Source organism: Scyliorhinus torazame, chromosome 19 (genome assembly GCF_047496885.1).
Source record: "Scyliorhinus torazame isolate Kashiwa2021f chromosome 19, sScyTor2.1, whole genome shotgun sequence".
In the NCBI taxonomy this organism is placed as follows: Eukaryota; Metazoa; Chordata; class Chondrichthyes; order Carcharhiniformes; family Scyliorhinidae; genus Scyliorhinus; species Scyliorhinus torazame.
In genome coordinates, this window is record NC_092725.1 from 140,598,911 (window position 1) to 140,618,412 (window position 19,502).

Consider the following 19,502-nt stretch of genomic DNA (forward strand, 5'->3'; position numbering starts at 1 on the left):
ACCAGGGACTTCCAACAACCATTTCTGCCCCTCTTCTATCCAAGTTTCCGTGATGGCCACCACATCGTAGTCCCAAGTACCGATCCATGCCTTAAGTTCACCCACCTTATTCCTGATGCTTCTTGCGTTGAAGTATACACACTTCAACCCATCTCCGTGCCTGCAAGTACTCTCCTTTGTCAGTGTTCCCTTCCCCACTGCCTCACTACACGCTTTGGCGTCCTGAATATCGGCTAGCTTAGTTGCTGGACTACAAATCCGGTTCCCATTCCTCTGCCAAATTAGTTTAAACCCTCCCGAAGAGTACTAGAAAACCTCCCTCCCAGGTACCCGGGGATCCAGGTGGCCAGGAGCTGGGGGTGCCCTACACAAGATTAACTTGACGAGGCTGGTGGAGCAGATGGAGGGGTTTAAAAGGTGGGATATGCTGCCACTCTCCTTGGTGGGTAGGGTACAGTCGGTGAAGATGACGGTGCTCCCGAGGTTTCTTTTTATATTCCAGTGCCTCCCCATCCTGATCCCCAAGGCCTTTTGTAAGCGGGTCAGTAAGAGCGGGTCGTGTGGGCGAAAAAGACCACGAGGATGAGAAGGGTGTTTCTGGAGCGGAGTAGGGACAGAGGAGGGTTAGCGTTACCTAATCTGTGTGGGTATTACTGGGCTGCCAATGTGGCGATGATACACAAGTGGGTAATGGAGGGGGAGGGGGCGGTGTGGAAGAAGCTGGAGATGGCGTCCTGTGTGGGCACGAGTCTGGGAGCGCTGGTGACAGCACCACTGCCGCTCCCGTCGACTAGGTACACCACGAGTCCGGTGGTGGCGGCGACTTTGAAAATGTTGGGGCAGTGGAGGTGCCACAGGGGTGAGGTAGAGGCTTCGGTTTGGTCCCCGATCCGGGAGAACCATCGGTTCGTCCCGGGGAGAGTATACGAGATAAGGTAAATGAGTTGATGCCGCAAATCATCGTGAATGACTATGATTTAGTGGCCATTACTGAAACATGGTTAAAAGATGGTCACGACTGGGAGTTAAATATCCAAGGGTATCAGACTATACGAAAGGATAGAATGGACGGTAAGGGCGGTGGTGTAGCTTTGTTGTTTAAGGATGGCATCCGGGCAATAGTAAGGGATGATATTGGTGCTATGGAGGACAAGGTTGAATCAATTTGGGTGGAAATCATGAATAGTAAGGCGAAAAGGTCACTGATAGGAGTAGTCTATAGGCCATCAAATAGTAACAGGATGGTAGGGCAGGCAATAAGCAAAGAAATAACGGATGCATGTAGAAATGGTACAGCGGTTATCATGGGAGATTTTAATCTGCATATTGATTTGTTTAACCAGGTTGGTAAAGGCAGCCGTGAGGAGGAGTTTATAGAATGTGCCCGGGATAATTTCCTGGAATAGTATGTAATGGAACCTACAAGGGAACAAGCGGTCCTAGATCTGGTCCTGTGTAATGAGGCAGGATTTATTAATGATCTCATAGTTCGGGATCCTCTTGGAAGGAGCGACCACAATATGGTGGAATTTAAAATACAGTTGGAGGATGACAAGGTAAAATTAAACACGAGTGTTTTGTGCTTAAACAAAGGCGATTACAATGGGATGGGAGAAGAACTAGCTAAGGTAGACTGGGAGCAAAGACTTCATGGTGAAGCAGTTGAGGAACAGTGGAGAAACTTCCGACCGATCTTTCACAGTGTTCAGAAAAGGTTCATATCGACAAAAAAGAAAGACGGTAGAAAGGGGAAAAATCGACCGTGGATATCTAAGGAGGTGAGGGAGAGTATCAAATTGAAGGAAAAAACATACAAAGTGGCAAAAATTGGTGGGAGACTAGAGGACTGGGAAGTCATTAGGGGACAACAGAAAGCTACTAAAAAAGCCATAAAGAAGGGTAAGGTAGACTATGAAAGTAAACTGGCTCAGAACATAAAAGCAGATAGTGAAAGCTTCTACAAATATATAAGACAAAAAAGAGTGGCTAAGGTAAATATTGGTCCTTTGGAAGATGAGAAGGGAGATTTAATAATAGGAGACGGGGAAATGGCTGAGGAGCTGAACAGGTTTTTTGGGTCAGTCTTCACAGTGGAGGACACAAATAACATGCCAGTGATTGATGGAAATAAAGATATGAAAGGTGAGGACCTTGAGATGATTGTAATCACTAAGGAGGCAGTATTGGGCAAGCTAATCGGGCTAAAGGTAGACAGGTCTCCTGGCCCTGATGGGATGCATCCCAGAGTGTTAAAAGAGATGGCTAGGGAAATTGTAAACGCACTAGTGATAATTTATCAAAATTCACTAGACTCTGGGGTGGTCCCAGAGGATTGGAAAGTAGCAAACGTGACACCACTGTTTAAAAAAGGAGGACGGCAGAAAGCGGGTAATTCTAGGCCGGTAAGCTTAACTTCGGTTGTAGGGAAAATGCTGGAATCTATCATTAAGGAGGAAATAGCGGGGCACCTGGAGGGAAATTGTCCCATTGGGCAGACGCAGCATGGGTTCACAAAGGGTAGGTCGTGTCTGACTAATTTGGTAGAATATTTTGAGGATGTTACCAGTGCAGTAGATAACGGGGAGCCAATGGATGTGGTATATCTGGATTTCCAGAAAGCTTTTGACGAGGTGCCACACAAAAGGCTGCTGCATAAACTAAAAATGCATGGCATTGAGGGTAAAGTGGTAGCATGGGTAGAGGATTGGTTAACTAACAGAAAGCAGAGAGTGGGGATAAATGGGTGTTTCTCTGGTTGGCAACCTGTAACTAGTGGGGTCCCTCAAGGATCAGTGTTGGGCCCGCAGTTGTTCACAATTTACATAGACGATTTGGAGTTGGGGACCAAGTGCAATTTGTCAAAGTTTGCAGACGACACTAAGATGAGTGGTAAAGCAAAAAGTGCAGAGGATACCGGAAGTCTGCAGAAGGATTTGGATAGGTTAGGTGAATGGGCTAGGGTCTGGCAGATGGAATTCAATGTTGCCAAGTGTGAGGCTATCCATTTTGGAAGGAATAACAGCAGAATGGATTATTATTTAAACGGTAAGATGTTAAAACATGCTGCTGTGCAGAGGGACCTGGGTGTACTGGTGCACGAGTCGCAAAAAGTTGGTGTGCAGGTGCAACAGGTGATTAAGAAGGCTAATCGAGTTTTGTCTTTCATTGCTAGAGGGATGGAGTTCAAGACTAGTGAGGTTATGCTGCAATTGTATAGGGTGTTGGTGAGGCCGCATCTGGAGTATTGTGTTCAGTTTTGGTCTCCTTACCTGAGAAAGGACATATTGGCACTGGAGGGAGTGCAGAGGAGATTCACTAGGTTGATCCCAGAGTTGAGGGGATTAGATTATGACGAGAGGTTGAGTAGACTGGGACTGTACTCATTGGAGTTTAGAAGGATGCGGGGGGATCTTATTGAGACATATAAAATTATGAAGGGAATAGATAGGATAGATGCGGGCAGGTTGTTTCCACTGGTCGGGGAAAGCAGAACTAGGGGGCATAGCCTCAAAATAAGGGGAGGTAGATTTAGGACGGAGTGTAGGAGGAACTTCTTCACCCAAAGGGTTGTGAATCTCTGGAATTACTTGCCCAGTGAAGCAGTTGAGGCTCCTTCTTTAAACGTTTTTAAGAAAAAGATAGATGCCTTTCTAAAGAATAAAGGGATTCGGGGATATGGTGTTCGGGCCGGAGAGTGGAGCTGAGTCCACAAAGATCAGCCATGATCTCATTAAATGGCGGAGCAGGCTCGAGGGGCCAGATGGCCTACTCCTGCTCCTAGTTCTTATGTTCTTAAGTTCCTGAGCTGGCACAGGGCAGGAATTAGAAGGATGGGGGACCTGTTTTTAGATGGGACGTTTGCGAGCCTTGGGGCGTTGGAGGAAAAATTTGGGCTTCCCCCCGGAAATGCCAACAGGTACATGCAGGTAAGGGCATTTGTAAGATGGCAGGTGAGGGAGTTCCATCTGCTTCCAACACTCATGATCCAGGATAGGGTGCTCTCGGGGGTGTGGGTTGGAGAGGGCAGGGTCTCGGCGATCTACCAGGAGATGCAAGAGGAGGAGGAGATCTCGGTGGAGGAGCTAACGGGTAAATGGGAGGAGGAGCTTGGGCAGGAGATAGACGAGGGTATGTGGGCGAACGCCCTGGGTAGGGTTAATTCTTCCTCCTCTTGCGCCAGGCTTAGCCTGATACAATTTAAGGTTCTTCACAGAGCGCATATGACAGGGGCGAGGCTGAGCAGGTTCTTTGGGGTGGAAGACAGGTGTGGGAGGTGCTCGGGGAGCCCAGCAAATCATACCCATATGTTCTGGGCGTGCCTGGCGCTGGATGTGTTCTGGAGGGGTATTGCGAGGACAGTGTCTAAGGTGGTGAACACCCGGGTTAAGCCGAGCTGGGGGGTTAGCACTATTTGGGGTATCGGACGAGCCAGGAGTGCAGGAGGCGAAAGAGGCCGGCATTCTGGCCTTTGCGTCCCTGGTAGCCCGGCGGAGGATTCTGCTACAGTGGAAGGATGCGAGGTCCCCGAGCGTAGAAGCCTGGATCAGCGACATGGCAGGGTTCATTAAATTGGAGAGGGTAAAATTTGCCTTGAGGGTCTGTGCAAGGGTTCTTCAGGCGGTGGCAGCCGTTCCTAGACTTTCTAGCGGGGCGTTACGAGGTGGTCAGCAGCAGCAGCAACCCGGGGGGGGGGGGGGGGGGGGGGGGGGCAGGGGGGGGTCCAAAAATGGACAAAAGAGCCAATTCCAAGAGTGCCTGGAACTCGCTGCCGGAGGAGGTGGTGGAAGCAGGGACGATAGTGACGTTTAAGGGGCATCTTGACAAATACATGAATAGGACGGGAATAGAGGGATACGGACCCCGGAAGTGTAGAGGGTTTTAGTGTCGACGGGCAGCATGGTCGGCACAGGCTTGGAGGGCCCAAGGGCCTGTTCCTGTGCTGTTCTTTTCTTTGTTCTTTGCTCTTTGTTCTAGAAGGACAATGACAACAAAAGCATAGGAACACTGCCACCTGCACATTGCTTCAAAGCCACACACCATCCTGACTTGGAACTATATTGCCATTTCTTCACTGTCATTCAGTCAAACGCCTGGGACTCCCTTCCAGGGAGTCTGGGTGTACCTACATCAGATGAACTGAAAGATTTAAGGGCCCACCAGTACTTTCTCAAAGGCAATTAAGGATGGGCAACAAATGTTGGCCTCGTCAGCGACGCTCACATCTCAGGAACTAATAAAAATAATAATTTTGGTCTCTACATATTTTCGTACCGTTATTATTCCTAGTGTACAGCCTTCAATGAATGTATTTGTTCTCATACAGTAAAGCTAATGCAAAGAACCATCAAATTATTATTTTCAGTATTGCAACTCAATGAACTTTAAAGACTTTTCTTCCTTTTTAATAGTGACTTCAGAAGACAATCAACACTGTATTCTCCAACATCACAGTGATTTATTCTCGATAAATGAGCATTTAACCTTACGGCACAATAAATACAGGCAATGAACTACAACTTCTGGCTCTAGTCAGTAAGCTACTCGACACTCAAGTTACATAATTGTTCTCAAGGGAGTACAGAATTGCAGTATGAGTAAGTCACCTCTAAAGTAGCGATGTGATCAATGTACAAGTTAAATAGTCTGCTTTTATTTTCATTATCTATGCCTTTCATCAAATTGAAGATCGGAACCATATCCTTTCAATCTCTTTTCTAATAAAAACAGGTGCAGTTCGGAGAGAAAATCTTCATAATTTGGAGCTCCAATTCCTATAATTATCCTGGTTGTGGCTCTTTGAACTACCTTCAATGCATCAATCGCATTCCATAGCATTTAGTATAATCCTCAGGGCAACTGTTTGAATATTCCCATCACAACTAGAGCCAACATTTGTATGTTCTATTATGGAGTTGGTCTCCATATTAAAGTAAAGATAGAGAGGCACTGGAGAAGGTCCAATAAAGTTTTGCAAGAATTGTCAGAACTGAGAGATTATACCTATCAGGAGAAATTTAACAGGATAGACTCATTTTGCTACAGACTGAGTGGCCTTTACAATTATGAAAGGAATTGACAAGTTAAGCACAGAGAGGATGTTTCAAATTTGGGCAAGTCTAAAAGTAGGGATCACATTAAAGTCCCTAATAAATTCAACAGGGAATTCAGGAGAAACCTCCTTACCCAGAGATTGGTTGGAATGCAGAATTCACTACCTGAAATAGTTGAAGGATTCCTAGGTCCTTTAAGAGAAACCCATATCAACACGGAGGAGAAGTGAATAGGTTATGAAAATAGGGTTTGATTAAATAGAATGGGAGCAGACTTGTGTGGAGCATAAACACTAGCATGAGCCAGTTCACAAAGAATTAGGAGTAGTAGGCTATTTGGCCCAGTGAGCTTGCTCCACTTAAACTTTCTATATCCCTTTGCATGCTCTTTGTATTCTCCTCACAACTTGCTTTCTTACACATCTTTGAAGTCATCAATTCACTTTTGGAACAGAGATAGTTGCAGTTCAGAGTCGAAGCAGCGAAGAGATAAATGTGGACTTCCGGTGGGGTAATGTAGGGGAAGACGTGCCCGAGGTGGCTCCCACTAGAATACTGTACTTTTTGCCCCTTTTCTTAGTACCACAGGTTATTTTCTTTGGAAAAAACCCACATAATTAGTTAATGTTATAAGGATCTTGTATCACTGAAGTGCCCCAAAGAATCAGGGGAAAGCAGTGGTTTGTCGACAGAGTCTGAGGCCCCTCAGAGTTCATCGTCAGGTAAAATGGCAGAGTCAGTCTCTGGTGCTCTAGCTACACCACTAACGGACGAGGCGTTTGCTAGTACCATGGCGAAGGAATTCGAAATGAATTGTGACGGAGGACCTTGGGAAATCAATGGAAGAGGCCTTGGCCCCATTCGAGCGGCTCTGGGGAAAATCAATGAAACTGTGGAAGCCCATTGGGTCACGTTCAAAGGTATGAAAGTGGCCACTTCGAGCCACAGCAATCAGATTGCCTCACTGGAATCGGAGCTACCTTTGGTGGTCGAAGCAAACAAGTCGTTAAAGGCCAAGATGAATGACCGAGTGAATAGGACCAGCAGGCAAAGCAATTGTGGGGCTGATGTAGGGTTGGAAGGCCCAACGCCCACAGAGTACTTCACAAATATGTTCGGTAAGATGGTGGGTATGGGGGGATTCACATCCCCTCCTACATTGGGCCAAATCCATTGTATACTCCAGCTGAGGCCTCGTCCTGAGGATCTCCCGTGTGCAGCGATAGTGAGGTTTTACAGCTTCTAAGATGGGGCAAAGGAACACCGTGACTTTAAGTGGGAAGGCCGCACCATCAGGTTCTATCACGACGTTGGTACGGAGCTGGTGAAGACGAGAGCTGCATTCAAGAGCCAAGGTGGTCCGGTTTGGTGTGGTCCACCCTGCTCGGCTTAGAGTAATTTTTGAAGCGCCGGGAGAGGCAGGCTCTTTCGTCAAGGGAAACAGGCTGGGCACAGTGTATTTGAATTTTTGGTTCTGTTGACGGGCATGTTAATTTGTTGGAGTTTCATGGTTGTTCCTCTATTCTCTTGTTCTTGTTGGGGTTGAATTTTTATAGTTCTTGTTTAGATTTTGGGTTTAGTTCCACGTGGGGCTCTGCCTGTTTGTTGTAATATATAGATCCCTTTTGGAGCATAAGATTGATGGGTTTGGGGATTTTGTTGCCTGTAACCATTTTTATTATCTCCAGTCAGGAACCTGGGGCGAGATTCTCCGACCCCCGCCGGGTCGGAGAATCGCCGGGGGCTGGCGTGAATCCCGCCCCCGCCGGTTGCCGAATTCTCCACCACCGGAGATTCAGCGGGGGCGGGAATCGCGCCGCGCCGGTTGGCGGGCCCGCCCCGTGATTCTCCGGCCCGAATGGGCCGAAGTCCCGCCGCTAAAATGCCTGTCCTGCCGGCGTAGATTAAACCACCTACCTTACCGGCGGGACAAGGCAGCGCGGGCGGGCTCCGGGGTCCTGGGGGGGGCGCGGGGCGATCTGGCCCTGGGGGGTGCCCCCACGGTGGCCTGGCCCGCGATCGGGACCCACCGATCCGCGGGCGGGCCTGTGCCGTGGGGGCACTCTTTCCCTTCCGCCTTCGCCACGGTCTCCACCATGGCGGAGGCGGTAGGGACTCCCTCCACTGCGCATGCGCGGGAATGCCGTCAGCGGCCGCTGACGTTCCCGTGCATGCGCCGCCCAGAGATGTCATTTCCACGCCAGCTGGCGGGGCACCAAGGGCCTTTTCCGCCAGCTGGCGGGGCGGAAATTAGTCCAGCGCCGACCTAGCCCCTTAAGGTTGGGGCTCGGCCCCCAAAGATGCGGAGCATTCCGCACCTTTGGGGCGGCGCGATGCCCGACTGATTTGCGCCATTTTGGGCTCCAGTCGGCGGACATCGTGCCGTTTCCGGAGAATTTTGCCCCTGACTGCGGACCTAAGCGTTTTGAAAGGTTGGCTGCAGTTCATAATCATCATTTGTTTAGATTATGAGCTTAGAGTTTTTGTTTTGTCTAAGTTTGTTCGAAGTAGATTTTAGTAGAGGTGGAGAGAGAGGTGGGATGGGACTCAAACTGATTGTTGAGTGGTGGCCAATGAATTGGCCAAAAGGCTGTACTCTGCCCTGTAACAGGTGGTGATTGGATCCTATCCCAGTGGGATGGTTCTCAGAGACCTGAAGGAGCAGTTGAGTCCTAGACACAGAAAGACGAGGATCTGCTTTTCTCTCTCTTTCCAGAAAGGCTATCAACGCTTGTTTAAAGACTCCTTATCCCAGGGCTCGTTGCCCTCCACCCACATAGTCCTCTATCTCTTTGATTCTTAAGAAGGACAAAGACAAAGCATTAGTGTGGACCATAGCAACCTATCTAACCGTTGAACGCTGATGTTAAGCTACTTGCCAAGGACGCTTCGGCTGGAGCCCTGCCTCTCCAATGTAATCTCGTAGGATCAGACAGGCTTTGTGAGGGGTTGATAATTGTTGGCCAATATATGTCGCCTGCTGAATGTTGTCCTTTCTCCCTCTTCAGTGCCCAAACTGGAGGTGATTGTTTCCCTGGATGCTGAGAAGGCATTTGACAGAGTGGAGTGGAAGTATCTGTTTGAGATTCTTTGGAGGTTCGGTTTGGACACAAATTTATTTCTTGGATTTGACTACTGTATAAGGCCCCCCATTGCAAGTGTTCGTTTGAATGCCCTGAACTCTGGTTAGTTTTGGTTGAATAGGGACACGAGACAGGGATGTCCACTGTCCCCACACCTGTTTGCTTTGGCAATAGAGCCGTTCGCTACAGTGCTGAGATCCTCTGTTAAGTGGAGGGGGGGTAAATCGGGGAGGGGTGGAGCACCAAGTGTCCCTTTATGCGGATGACCTATTTCTCTATGTTAGGAACCCGGTCCCCTCCGTTCAAGATAGTGAAGTTGCTTCATATTTTGGCTCTTTTTCAGGGCGCAAGTTGAACTCGGGCAAGAGTGAATGTTTCCCGGTCAACCCCCTAGGAGGAGAGCCCAACTGGAGACGTTACATTTTTGCCTTGTCAAGACTAACTTTCTTTATCTGGCAGTCCGGGTGGTCCACAACTGGGTCTTCCTTCATAAATTAACTTATTTGGTAGACATTATCAAAACAGACTTGCAGAGGTGCAATAACCTCCCCTTATCCTTGGTGGGTAGGATTCAGGCTATTAAAATGAATGTGCTCCTGAGATTTTTATTTCTCTTTCAGTACCTCCCTGTTTTCTCCCGAAGTCCTTTTGTGTTAAAGTCAACAAATTGATGGCCTCTTTCATTTGGGCGGGTAAGACTTCCAGAATCTATGGGTTTTTGCTCCAAGAGATATATACAGACAGGGAGCCTGGCCCTACCCATTTTATTGTTTTACTATTGGGCAGCCAATATTCAGAAGATATTGTTGTGGTTTAGCGATCTGGTTCCATATGGGGACAAATGGAAGCAAGCTCCTGCACTGCTTTTAGTCTTCGTGCAATACTTATTGCCCTGTTGCCTTTTCCCCGGTGAGATTTTCAATGAATCCAGTTGTGATCCCCACTCTGAGGGTTTGGAGGTAGTTCTGTCAACATTTCAAGCTTCGGTCCCTGTCTTCACTAGCCCTCATCTGCAACAATCACCTTTTCCTATCAGCTGGTTTGGACTTGATGTTTAAGTCGTGGGAAGGGAAGGGTCTGGAGAGGTCTGAAGGGTAGCAAGGATAATCCCGGGAACTACAGGCCGGTGAGCCTTACTTCAGTGGTAGGGAAATTACTGGAGAGAATTCTTTGAGACAGGATCTACTCCCATTTGGAAGCAAATGGACGTATTAGTGAGAGGCAGCACGGTTTTGTGAAGGGGAGGTCGTGTCTCACTAACTTGATAGAGTTTTTCGAGGAGGTCACTAAGATGATTGATGCAGGTAGGGCAGTGGATGTTGTCTATATGGATTTCAGTAAGGCCTTTGACAAGGTCCCTCATGGTAGACTAGTACAAAAGGTGAAGTCACACGGGATCAGGGGTGAGCTGGCAAGGTGGATACAGAACTGGCTAGGTCATAGAAGGCAGAGAGTAGCAATGGAGGGATGCTTTTCTAATTGGAGGGCTGTGACCAGTGGTGTTCCACAGGGATCAGTGCTGGGACCTTTGCTCTTTGTAGTATATATAAATGATTTGGAGGAAAATGTAACTGGTCTGATTAGTAAGTTTGCAGACGACACAAAGGTTGGTGGGATTGCGGATAGCGATGAGGACTGTCGGAGGATACAGCAGGATTTAGATTGTCTGGAGACTTGGGCGGAGAGATGGCAGATGGAGTTTAATCCGGACAAATGTGAGGTAATGCATTTTGGAAGGTCTAATGCAGGTAGGGAATATACAGTGAATGGTAGAACCCTCAAGAGTATTGAAAGTCAAAGAGATCTAGGAGTACAGGTCCACAGGTCATTGAAAGGGGCAACACAGGTGGAGAAGGTAGTCAAGAAGGCATACGGCATGCTTGCCTTCATTGGCAGGGGCATTGAGTATAAGAATTGGCAAGTCATGTTGCAGCTGTATAGAACCTTAGTTAGGCCACACTTGGAGTATAGTGTTCAATTCTGGTCGCCACACTACCAGAAGGATGTGGAGGCTTTAGAGAGGGTGCAGAAGAGATTTACCAGAATGTTGCCTGGTAAGGAGGGCATTAGCTATGAGGAGCGATTGAATAAACTCGGTTTGTTCTCACTGGAACGAAGGAGGTTGAGGGGAGACCTGATAGAGGTATACAAAATTATGAGGGGCATAGACAGAGTGGATAGTCAGATGCTTTTCCCCAGGGTAGAGGGGTCAATTACTAGGGGGCATAGGTTTAAGGTGAGAGGGCAAGGTTTAGAGTAGATGTACGAGGCAAGTTTTTTACGCAGAGGGTAGTGGGTGCCTGGAACTCGCTACCGGAGGAGGTGGTGGAAGCAGGGACGATAGGGACATTTAAGGGGCATCTTGACAAATACATGAATAGGATGGGAATAGGAGGATACGGACCCAGGAAGTGTAGAAGATTGTAGTTTAGTCGGGCAGCATGGTCGGCACGGGCTTGGAGGGCCGAAGGGCCTGTTCCTGTGCTGTACATTTCTTTGTTCTTTGTTTGTTTGAGGACCTGTTCGTGGAGGGGAGATTTGCTATTTTTAAGAAGTTGGCTGAGAAATTCCAACTGCCTGGTTCCTGTCTTTTTGAGCTCAGAATAGTATTGAATTGGAAGCCAAAACTGTGAATGGCATGGTCACCATGAGACAATATAGCCAGAAAGGGGAATAAAGTCACCAGCAAAGCAGTAAATGTGGCAGCGCGAGCTGAAGAGAATAGCTTCTGTTTTCTCAATGTTAAGCTGGAGGGAGTTGTGACTCACCAAAGACTGGATGTTGGATAAGTAGGCTGACAGTACAGAGACAGTAAAGGGACTGGAGGAGAGAAAAGGCTGGGTGTCAAAAGCAATCATATCTGTAGAAGTTTGGGGAGGGAATTTTAAAAAGCACTGCTAGCGAGGCATTCAAGTGAAAAATAGCATCCTGTACCTTTTTGTTGCTGTGCTCAAAACTAGGATTCCCCCTCTCTCACCCGCAGCACATCATTTGCAAACAACAACCTCCTCTGAATGAACAAGCACATGTTGTCATATAAAACCACAGAACATCATTTATTTGCAGGTCTGGAATCCATTTAAAGTATGGATTGTACAGAATTATGATACAGAAGCAATGATGTGTTTGCAAGGTTACTACTGAGTTCCTTTCCATTCTGGACCGTCCAAAATGTAACTGAAGTCTTTTTATCTTTAAATAGCATATATGTTACTTAAAATTCCAGAACCTTTAAATAAAAACATCGAAACCAAAATTGTAGGAATACATATTTAATTATGCTTCCTAAACCCCAGCCTAGCCACTTACCTACACAGGTGCTAACTCCAGGAATCATGCCTTGAATACCTCCATTCAATATTCATGCTCATTTTCCACATGAGTGATACAAATGAACTGCCAAAGATCTGCATGTTCTATAAATCTGAAAAGACCACATGCAACCCTGAGGCATTTTTCTCTTGAATTCAATATTGCTGATACTTGTTCAAAATATCCTGTTCAGTGTTTGTACAAGGTTTACTCTTGGCATATATGACTACTTAAAAGAAAATCTAATGCCAAGATTGGATGATACCTGTACTTTTAAATGATACAAAGTCAGCAGAAAAATACTTGCATTGAAAATAAGCATTCCCTCAGTAATATCTGGAATTACTCCAATACCAACTCTTTCAACCCACAGTACTCATTGCAATATCCTTCATTAAGTTTCATGCCGAACTATCATTTAGCCGTACAATAGTCTTGCAGCGGAGATGGACGGATTTTGCTTTCGTGTGAAACATTAATGTAATTCCAACATTTGCTAAGAATTAACTAGATCCAAATTGTAACTAACTCCTACTACAAGTCAGACAATTGAAACTTTTGTCTCAGCATTCTTACTGAATTTTTCAAAGACGCATCTAAATTGCCATTTCCAATCAGTAAATGGACCAAAGGAAATAATTGATACGTGAATTAATTTAATAACTTACTTCTATGAAGGTAGAAATATTTATATTAATGTAATTTATTATTGCAATCTGTAGTCATTTCTAACTCATCTAAGTAAACTATAATATATTAACCTAAAGTGAGTGAAGGTGCTTAAAAGAATGAAGGTGCATAAAAGAACAGAAAAGATAAATTTTTCAGTGCAGTGCAGTTGACTACAGAGACGAGAACTAATGGGAGATTGGCCCACTTATTAGGGCATATACAGTGGAATACATTTGCTCCATAAATTTTGAGATAAAAGGAAAATAAACAAATGCTGCAAAATTAAAATAAAACCACAAATTGCTGGAAACACCACTATCATTTAATTCAGACCCAACTGAAGATTATGTCTGACATTTGTCTTGCTGTCCCTCAAGTTCAGCCAATGGTTTCAAATGTTTGGTGACCATAGCACCACCCCCACCCTCCAAGAGTATTATGTGAACAGTCAAATCAACGAATGGCAATTTTCAAACTGCAGTTCAAATGTGCTGATGTATTGGCAATACTTGTCATTGCGAACCATTTTTTTTTTGTAAATTTATAGTACCCAATTATTGTTTTTCTAATGAGGGGGGCAATTAAGCGTGGCCAATCCACCTACCCTGCACATCTTTTGGGCTGTGGGGGTGAGACCCACGCAGACACGGGGAGAATGTGAAAATACATACAGACAGTGACCTGGGGCCGGGATCGAACCTGTGTCCGAGGTCGAACCTGTGTCCGAGGTTGAACCTGTGTCCGAGGTTGAACCTGTGTCCGAAGTACCGTGAGGCACAAGTGCTAACCACTGCGCCACCATGCTGCCCCAAACAATTGTTTTTTTGAGAAGCGGATGGGACACTAATGGCAGGAAGAAATCTTAATCGGTCTGCAGTAAGTGAACACAGTTTAAATATCAGTATGTTGAACCGTAAATATAAAAGATCATGAAACCAATGAGCAACAGTAATTATCATAACACATTTACCAAACAAACACAAGCTCTCCAGACACATGGTGCAATAAAGGATGGACAAGTGCATGATTATGAAATATAAACCATTTATGGCACCACAGACAGTCACCTAAATTCAAGCAATGAAATATACGTGACAGATTACTTTATTAAAAAATCCCTTCCTTCCATAATATGTATATGCAACAAAGTTACTGAGTTATCTATTTTCAGAATTAAGACTCAATACAAAATATATCCAAGCCAAACATACTATTTAAAATACATGCAAAGTGACCAGGGTAGAAAGAACCAATAAATTAATAAGATTTATTTACCTGCAGAAAATGCTGCCCAGGGGATGGCTGGTGAGATCGACTGTGTTCCCATTTCACCATCTTCAAAGCTCTCTGCTGCCTAAGCAATTTTTTTTTAAAAAGCACAGTTCAATTTGGCAGTACTAACTTATTTCCTAAATATATTTAACAAAAGAATGAAGAATTCAGAATAGAAAGGCAAATCCAAATGAAAGATGAGAAAGTGTTTGGTTGAAGTTAGCTTGGGGCTGACTTGGAAGCCAGTTTATAAATGTCCAGCTGAATGCAGTTAGGCATGTTAAATGTTCTGAAGTCATATCTTGATGCAATATTTAATTTTTGAACAGTTGTTCATTATGGAATGAATCCTCTGCCCCCAATGCAAAGCAAGCTTCCAAACTGCCCTCCAAACAGTTGACAAAGAAATGTCTTATTCTCCCATGTGCGTAAATACCAAATAAAACAACAGCACCAAGAGTAATCTAAATTTTGCACATCTACAATAATGTTATTGTGCCGCACTGCCTTCAAGGCACACATTCAAAGTTCTGAAAACATTCTGTGCTGTGTTGAATAAAAATAATGCCTCCCCCGATGGTTCAGAGGGTAAATTCACTGTTTAGGGCTGCACTGAGCCATACAAACCAGCAAGACAGTTACAATAGATGCGGTCTGTGCTGTGTTGGCGGATCTGAGCTGGGTTGGCTATTACAATTGGCCTGCTTCTCAAAGCTTGGGGAGGGGCAGGGAAGAAGAAAACTGTGAAGATCCCCTCTTGGAGGAATTACGCCAAGTTGCTAATTATTTCTTTCTAGTGGAAAAAAAAACTTGCATTCTAAGGCGTTGATTGATTTTCCTTTTCAAAACTGAAATGAGCTCTTGCAATGTGAACAATTTACTCAATAAATGTCAGTTCCAGCCAAGTGGGAGGAGAGAATCTACTCCAAAAGATTAACACAAGAGTCAATTCACATATGCTGAAAGAAACTTGTCAGTCTAATAAACATGATGTGGAGATGCCGGCGTTGGACTGGGGTGGGCACAGTAAGTCTTACAACACCAGGTTAAAGTCCAACAGGTTTGTTTAGAATCACGAGCTTTCGAAGCGCAGCTCCTTCTTCAGGTGAATCACCCGATGAAGGAAGCTAATGATTCTAAACAAATCTGTTGGACTTTAACCGGTGTTGTAAGACTTCTTACAGTCTAGTAAATGAGTTGGCAGCCGTTCAGAGAAAGTTTACTAGACTGTTGTGTTTGGTCTTCTATACCTTGCAAAGGACTTCACCAAAAACCTTGACTTGTCCAAACCAGGATCTTTATTGAAGCACACGTGGTAAGATAGTGATCTGTTACAGAGCAAGTTATCATGGAGTTTCTTTGTACTCCTCTGGGACTGCACCTAGCACAACTGTTCACCTGTATGTCTTACTACCATCTCCTACAACCATCTGCTGATGGCTGGATGTGTCTCCACTTATATAGGAGTCCCTCGTCACATGACCACAGTCTGGAGACCGATGGGGTGTCTGCATCGCCACCTACTGGTTGGAGGCTGCACACCATCCATCTGTGATATTGCTTACAGGCATATCACCATATAGACTAATCCCTCAAATGGGAGGGTTGTCTTCTGAGGAAAGGTTGGATATGCTTCCATTGGAGCTTAGAAGAGTAACAGACAATTTGATTGAAATATACAAGATCCTGAGGGGTCTTGACAGGGTGGATGTGGCGAGGGGTTTCCTCTTATGGGAGAATCTGGAACGAAGTGTCATTGTTTAAAATTAAGGGTTTGCCCATTTAAATCGGGGATTAGGAGATTTTATTTCTCTGCAAGGGTCTTGGATCTTTAAAACGCCTCCTCAAAGGTGGTGGAATATTTGAGTATTTTTAAGAAAAAGGTAGATAGATTATTGATCAGCAAGGAGGTGAAAGGTTACCGGGGTACGTGGGAATGTGGAATTGAGATTAAAATCAGAGCTACAACGATCTTATTGAATTGCAGGGCAAGTTTGAGGGACAAAGTGGCCTACTCCTGTTCCTAATCTGTATGTTTGTATGTTTTGGGCCCTCAGTGAGTAAATTAAATGTTCAGAGGTACAAAGAGGTTCAACTAGGGGCTGGTTTAGCACAGGGCTAAATCGTTGGCTTTGAAAGCAGACCAAGGCAGGCCAGCAGCACGGTTCAATTCCCGTACCAGCCTCCCCGAACAGACGCCGGAATGTGGCGACTAGAGGCGTTTCATTTGAAGCCTACTTGTGACAATAAGCGATTTTCATTTCATTTTCATTTTCAACTCCTTTGATCAAGCGCTAGCACAGTTACATGGGGCTCTTTTCAATAAAGCACAATCTTCGGTCGTATTACTTCTGTTGTGGGCAAAGTCTTGGAAAGGTTTATAAGAGATAGGATGTATAATCATCTGGAAAGGAATAATTTGATTAGAGATAGTCAACACGGTTTTGTGAAGGGTAGGTCCTGCCTCACAAACCTTATCGAGTTCTTTGAGAAGGTGACCAAACAGGTGGATGAGGGTAAAGCAGTTGATGTGGTGTATATGGATTTCAGTAAAGCGTTTGATAAGGTTCCCCACGGTAGGCTACCGCAGAAAATACGGAGGCATGGGATTCAGGGTGATTTAGCAGTTTGGATCAGAAATTGGCTAGCTGGAAGAAGACAAAGGGTGGTGGTTGATGGGAAATGTTCAGACTGGAGTCCAGTTACTAGTGGTGTACCACAAGGATCAGTTTTGGGGCCACTGCTGTTTGTCATTTTTATAAATGACCTGGAGGAGGGCGTAGAAGGATGGGTGAGTAAATTTGCAGATGACACTAAAGTCGGTGGAGTTGTGGACAGTGCGGAAGGATGTTACAAGTTACAGAGGGACATAGATAAGCTGCAGCGCTGGGCTGAGAGGTGGCAAATGGAGTTTAATGCAGAAAAGTGTGAGGTGATTCATTTTGGAAGGAATAACAGGAAGACAGAGTACTGGGCTAATGGTAAGATTCTTGGCAGTGTGGATGAGCAGATAGATCTCGGTGTCCATGTACATAGATCCCTGAAAGTTGCCACCCAGGTTGAGAAGTTTGTTAAGAAGGCGTCCGGTGTGTTAGCTTTTATTGGTAGAGGGATTGAGTTTCGGAGCCATGAGGTCATGTTGCAGCTGTACAAAACTCTGGTGCGGCCGCATTTGGAGTATTGCGTGCAATTCTGGTTGCCGCATTATAGGAAGGATGTGGAAGCATTGGAAAGGGTGCAGAGGAGATTTACCAGAATGTTGCCTGGTATGGAGGGAAGATCTTGTGTGGAAAGACTGAGGGACTTGAGACTGTTTTTGTTAGAGAGAAGAAGGTTAAGAGGTGACTTAATTGAGGCGTACAAGACGATCAGAGGATTGGATAGGGTGGACAGTGCGAGCCTTTTTCCTCGGATGGTGATGTCTAGCACGAGGGGACATAGCTTTAAATTGAGGGGAGATAGATATAAGACAGGTGTCAGAGGTAGGTTCTTTACTCAGAGTAGTAAGGGCGTGGAATGCCCTGCCTGCAACAGTAGTGGACTAGCCAACACTAAGGGCATTCAAATGGCCATTGGATAGACATATGGACGATAAGGGAATAGTGTAGATGGGCTTTAGAGTGGTTTCACAGGTCGGCGTAACATCGAGGGCCGAAGGGCCTGTACTGCGCTGTAATGTTCTATGTTCTATGCTTCAAGTCCCTCACAATCCAATATGGGACCCCACAGTAAGCACAGATGGGATGGTGAAAAAGATGGACCTTTTTTACCATTCTGAATATACATCATGTTTTGGCACATTATCCTTTCCTCTTTGGAGCAGAGTATGAATCCAGACCAGACTTTCAGAATGAAGAGTTCTTCTCTCTGCAGGCTGCAAGAATTCCACTTGAAATGAATTGGGCAATCTCAACGCGTTTGCCATACTTTACAATTGCTTATAAACTAGGGATTTCACACATTGGCTCATGTGCAGAAAGAAAAAAGAATCCTGCTGGTGCAAAGAATGGTATATAAAATATCTCTGTGGTAGCAAAAGAGAGGGATTTTCATCCATAATGTTTTTGAACTGGAGTCTGAAAATGTGTGTAAAAAACAGAAATGGTTTCCATTCCACAGAAATAATTTATATTTGAAAAACACAAAAATATAACTCAGATCAAGATCAACTTAAAGCATTTGGCGTAAAACTCAGCATCCAGGGTCCCTTCTTAAATATAAGGGTAGCCTCTAAGGAGGTGCAAGAAAAACACTTGGTTACCCTCCACAAGCAGCTCCAGGAGAAATTAACATTCACCTTGTCTTGGTAATTAGCCAGAATGAGGTCCTTTGTAGCAAATGTGAAAGCAATTCTGTGTACCAGTTTCTTCTGGGAACTGCAATGAGACTGCCAAAATCCAATTCAAACCTTCATTGCCTTAAGCTAGCTGAGATTTTTATTCCCATCTGTCTGGGCTGAATTCAAAACATGATTCCAAAAACAAACCACACAAATCCACCACATTGTACCACCCATCACTTGTATGGTAGATGTCCAATACTTAAACCAGCATAAAGACAAGAGTCTGAAGCTGCACATGAACCTATTCTGTAGACTTTAATACATACCTCAAATCCTCCAAATTCATCATCATCCATCTTTGACTGTGCACCTACAAAGATCACATAACAATATCATTTTACATATGTTAGCAATTATAATATACCATAATATTCATTCAAAAATCAATAGAAATGTTAGCTAAACTTTCATCGTAGTTTTTACCCAAAAATGTATTAGCCTTATCTCACATAATGTTATCTTTCTGATAGTCTATAAAACCAGACCTTTGTGATTTAAAAATAAAACAGTAAGGATTTCCCCATACATCGAAAAATCTAAAATAAAAATTCTGGATCTGAAATTTCAGTTTCATTGTCAAAATACTCCTCTTTGACATTAGATATTAGAAATGCTCTAGTCTGTTGTCCTAATGTTTGGAATTGTGTGTTTAAATTGTACAGCCAAAATACTGAAGTGAAAACATTCCGAAAATAAAAGGAAACGTGTTATAAGATTTAAGAACTTTTTTTCATTTTTATATTACCAACTCTGTACACCTAGTGGATGATC

At 44.8% G+C, this 19,502-nt stretch overlaps 1 protein-coding gene across 5 annotated transcripts in view; it reads right to left on the bottom strand.

Moving 5' to 3' along the window:
* LOC140396561 (coiled-coil domain-containing protein 91-like) overlaps positions 1 to 19,502 on the bottom strand; it is a 266,598-nt gene that overhangs the window by 207,127 nt on the left and 39,969 nt on the right. For all 5 annotated transcript variants that reach the window (XM_072485328.1, XM_072485327.1, XM_072485326.1 and 2 more), the window contains exons 2-3: positions 18,998 to 19,041; positions 14,393 to 14,471 (exon numbers count right to left, since the gene is read on the bottom strand). In XM_072485328.1, the coding sequence (XP_072341429.1) occupies positions 14,393 to 14,471; positions 18,998 to 19,027 (109 nt within the window). In that variant the 5' untranslated portion in view covers positions 19,028 to 19,041. The remainder of the gene's footprint in view (positions 1 to 14,392; positions 14,472 to 18,997; positions 19,042 to 19,502) is intronic.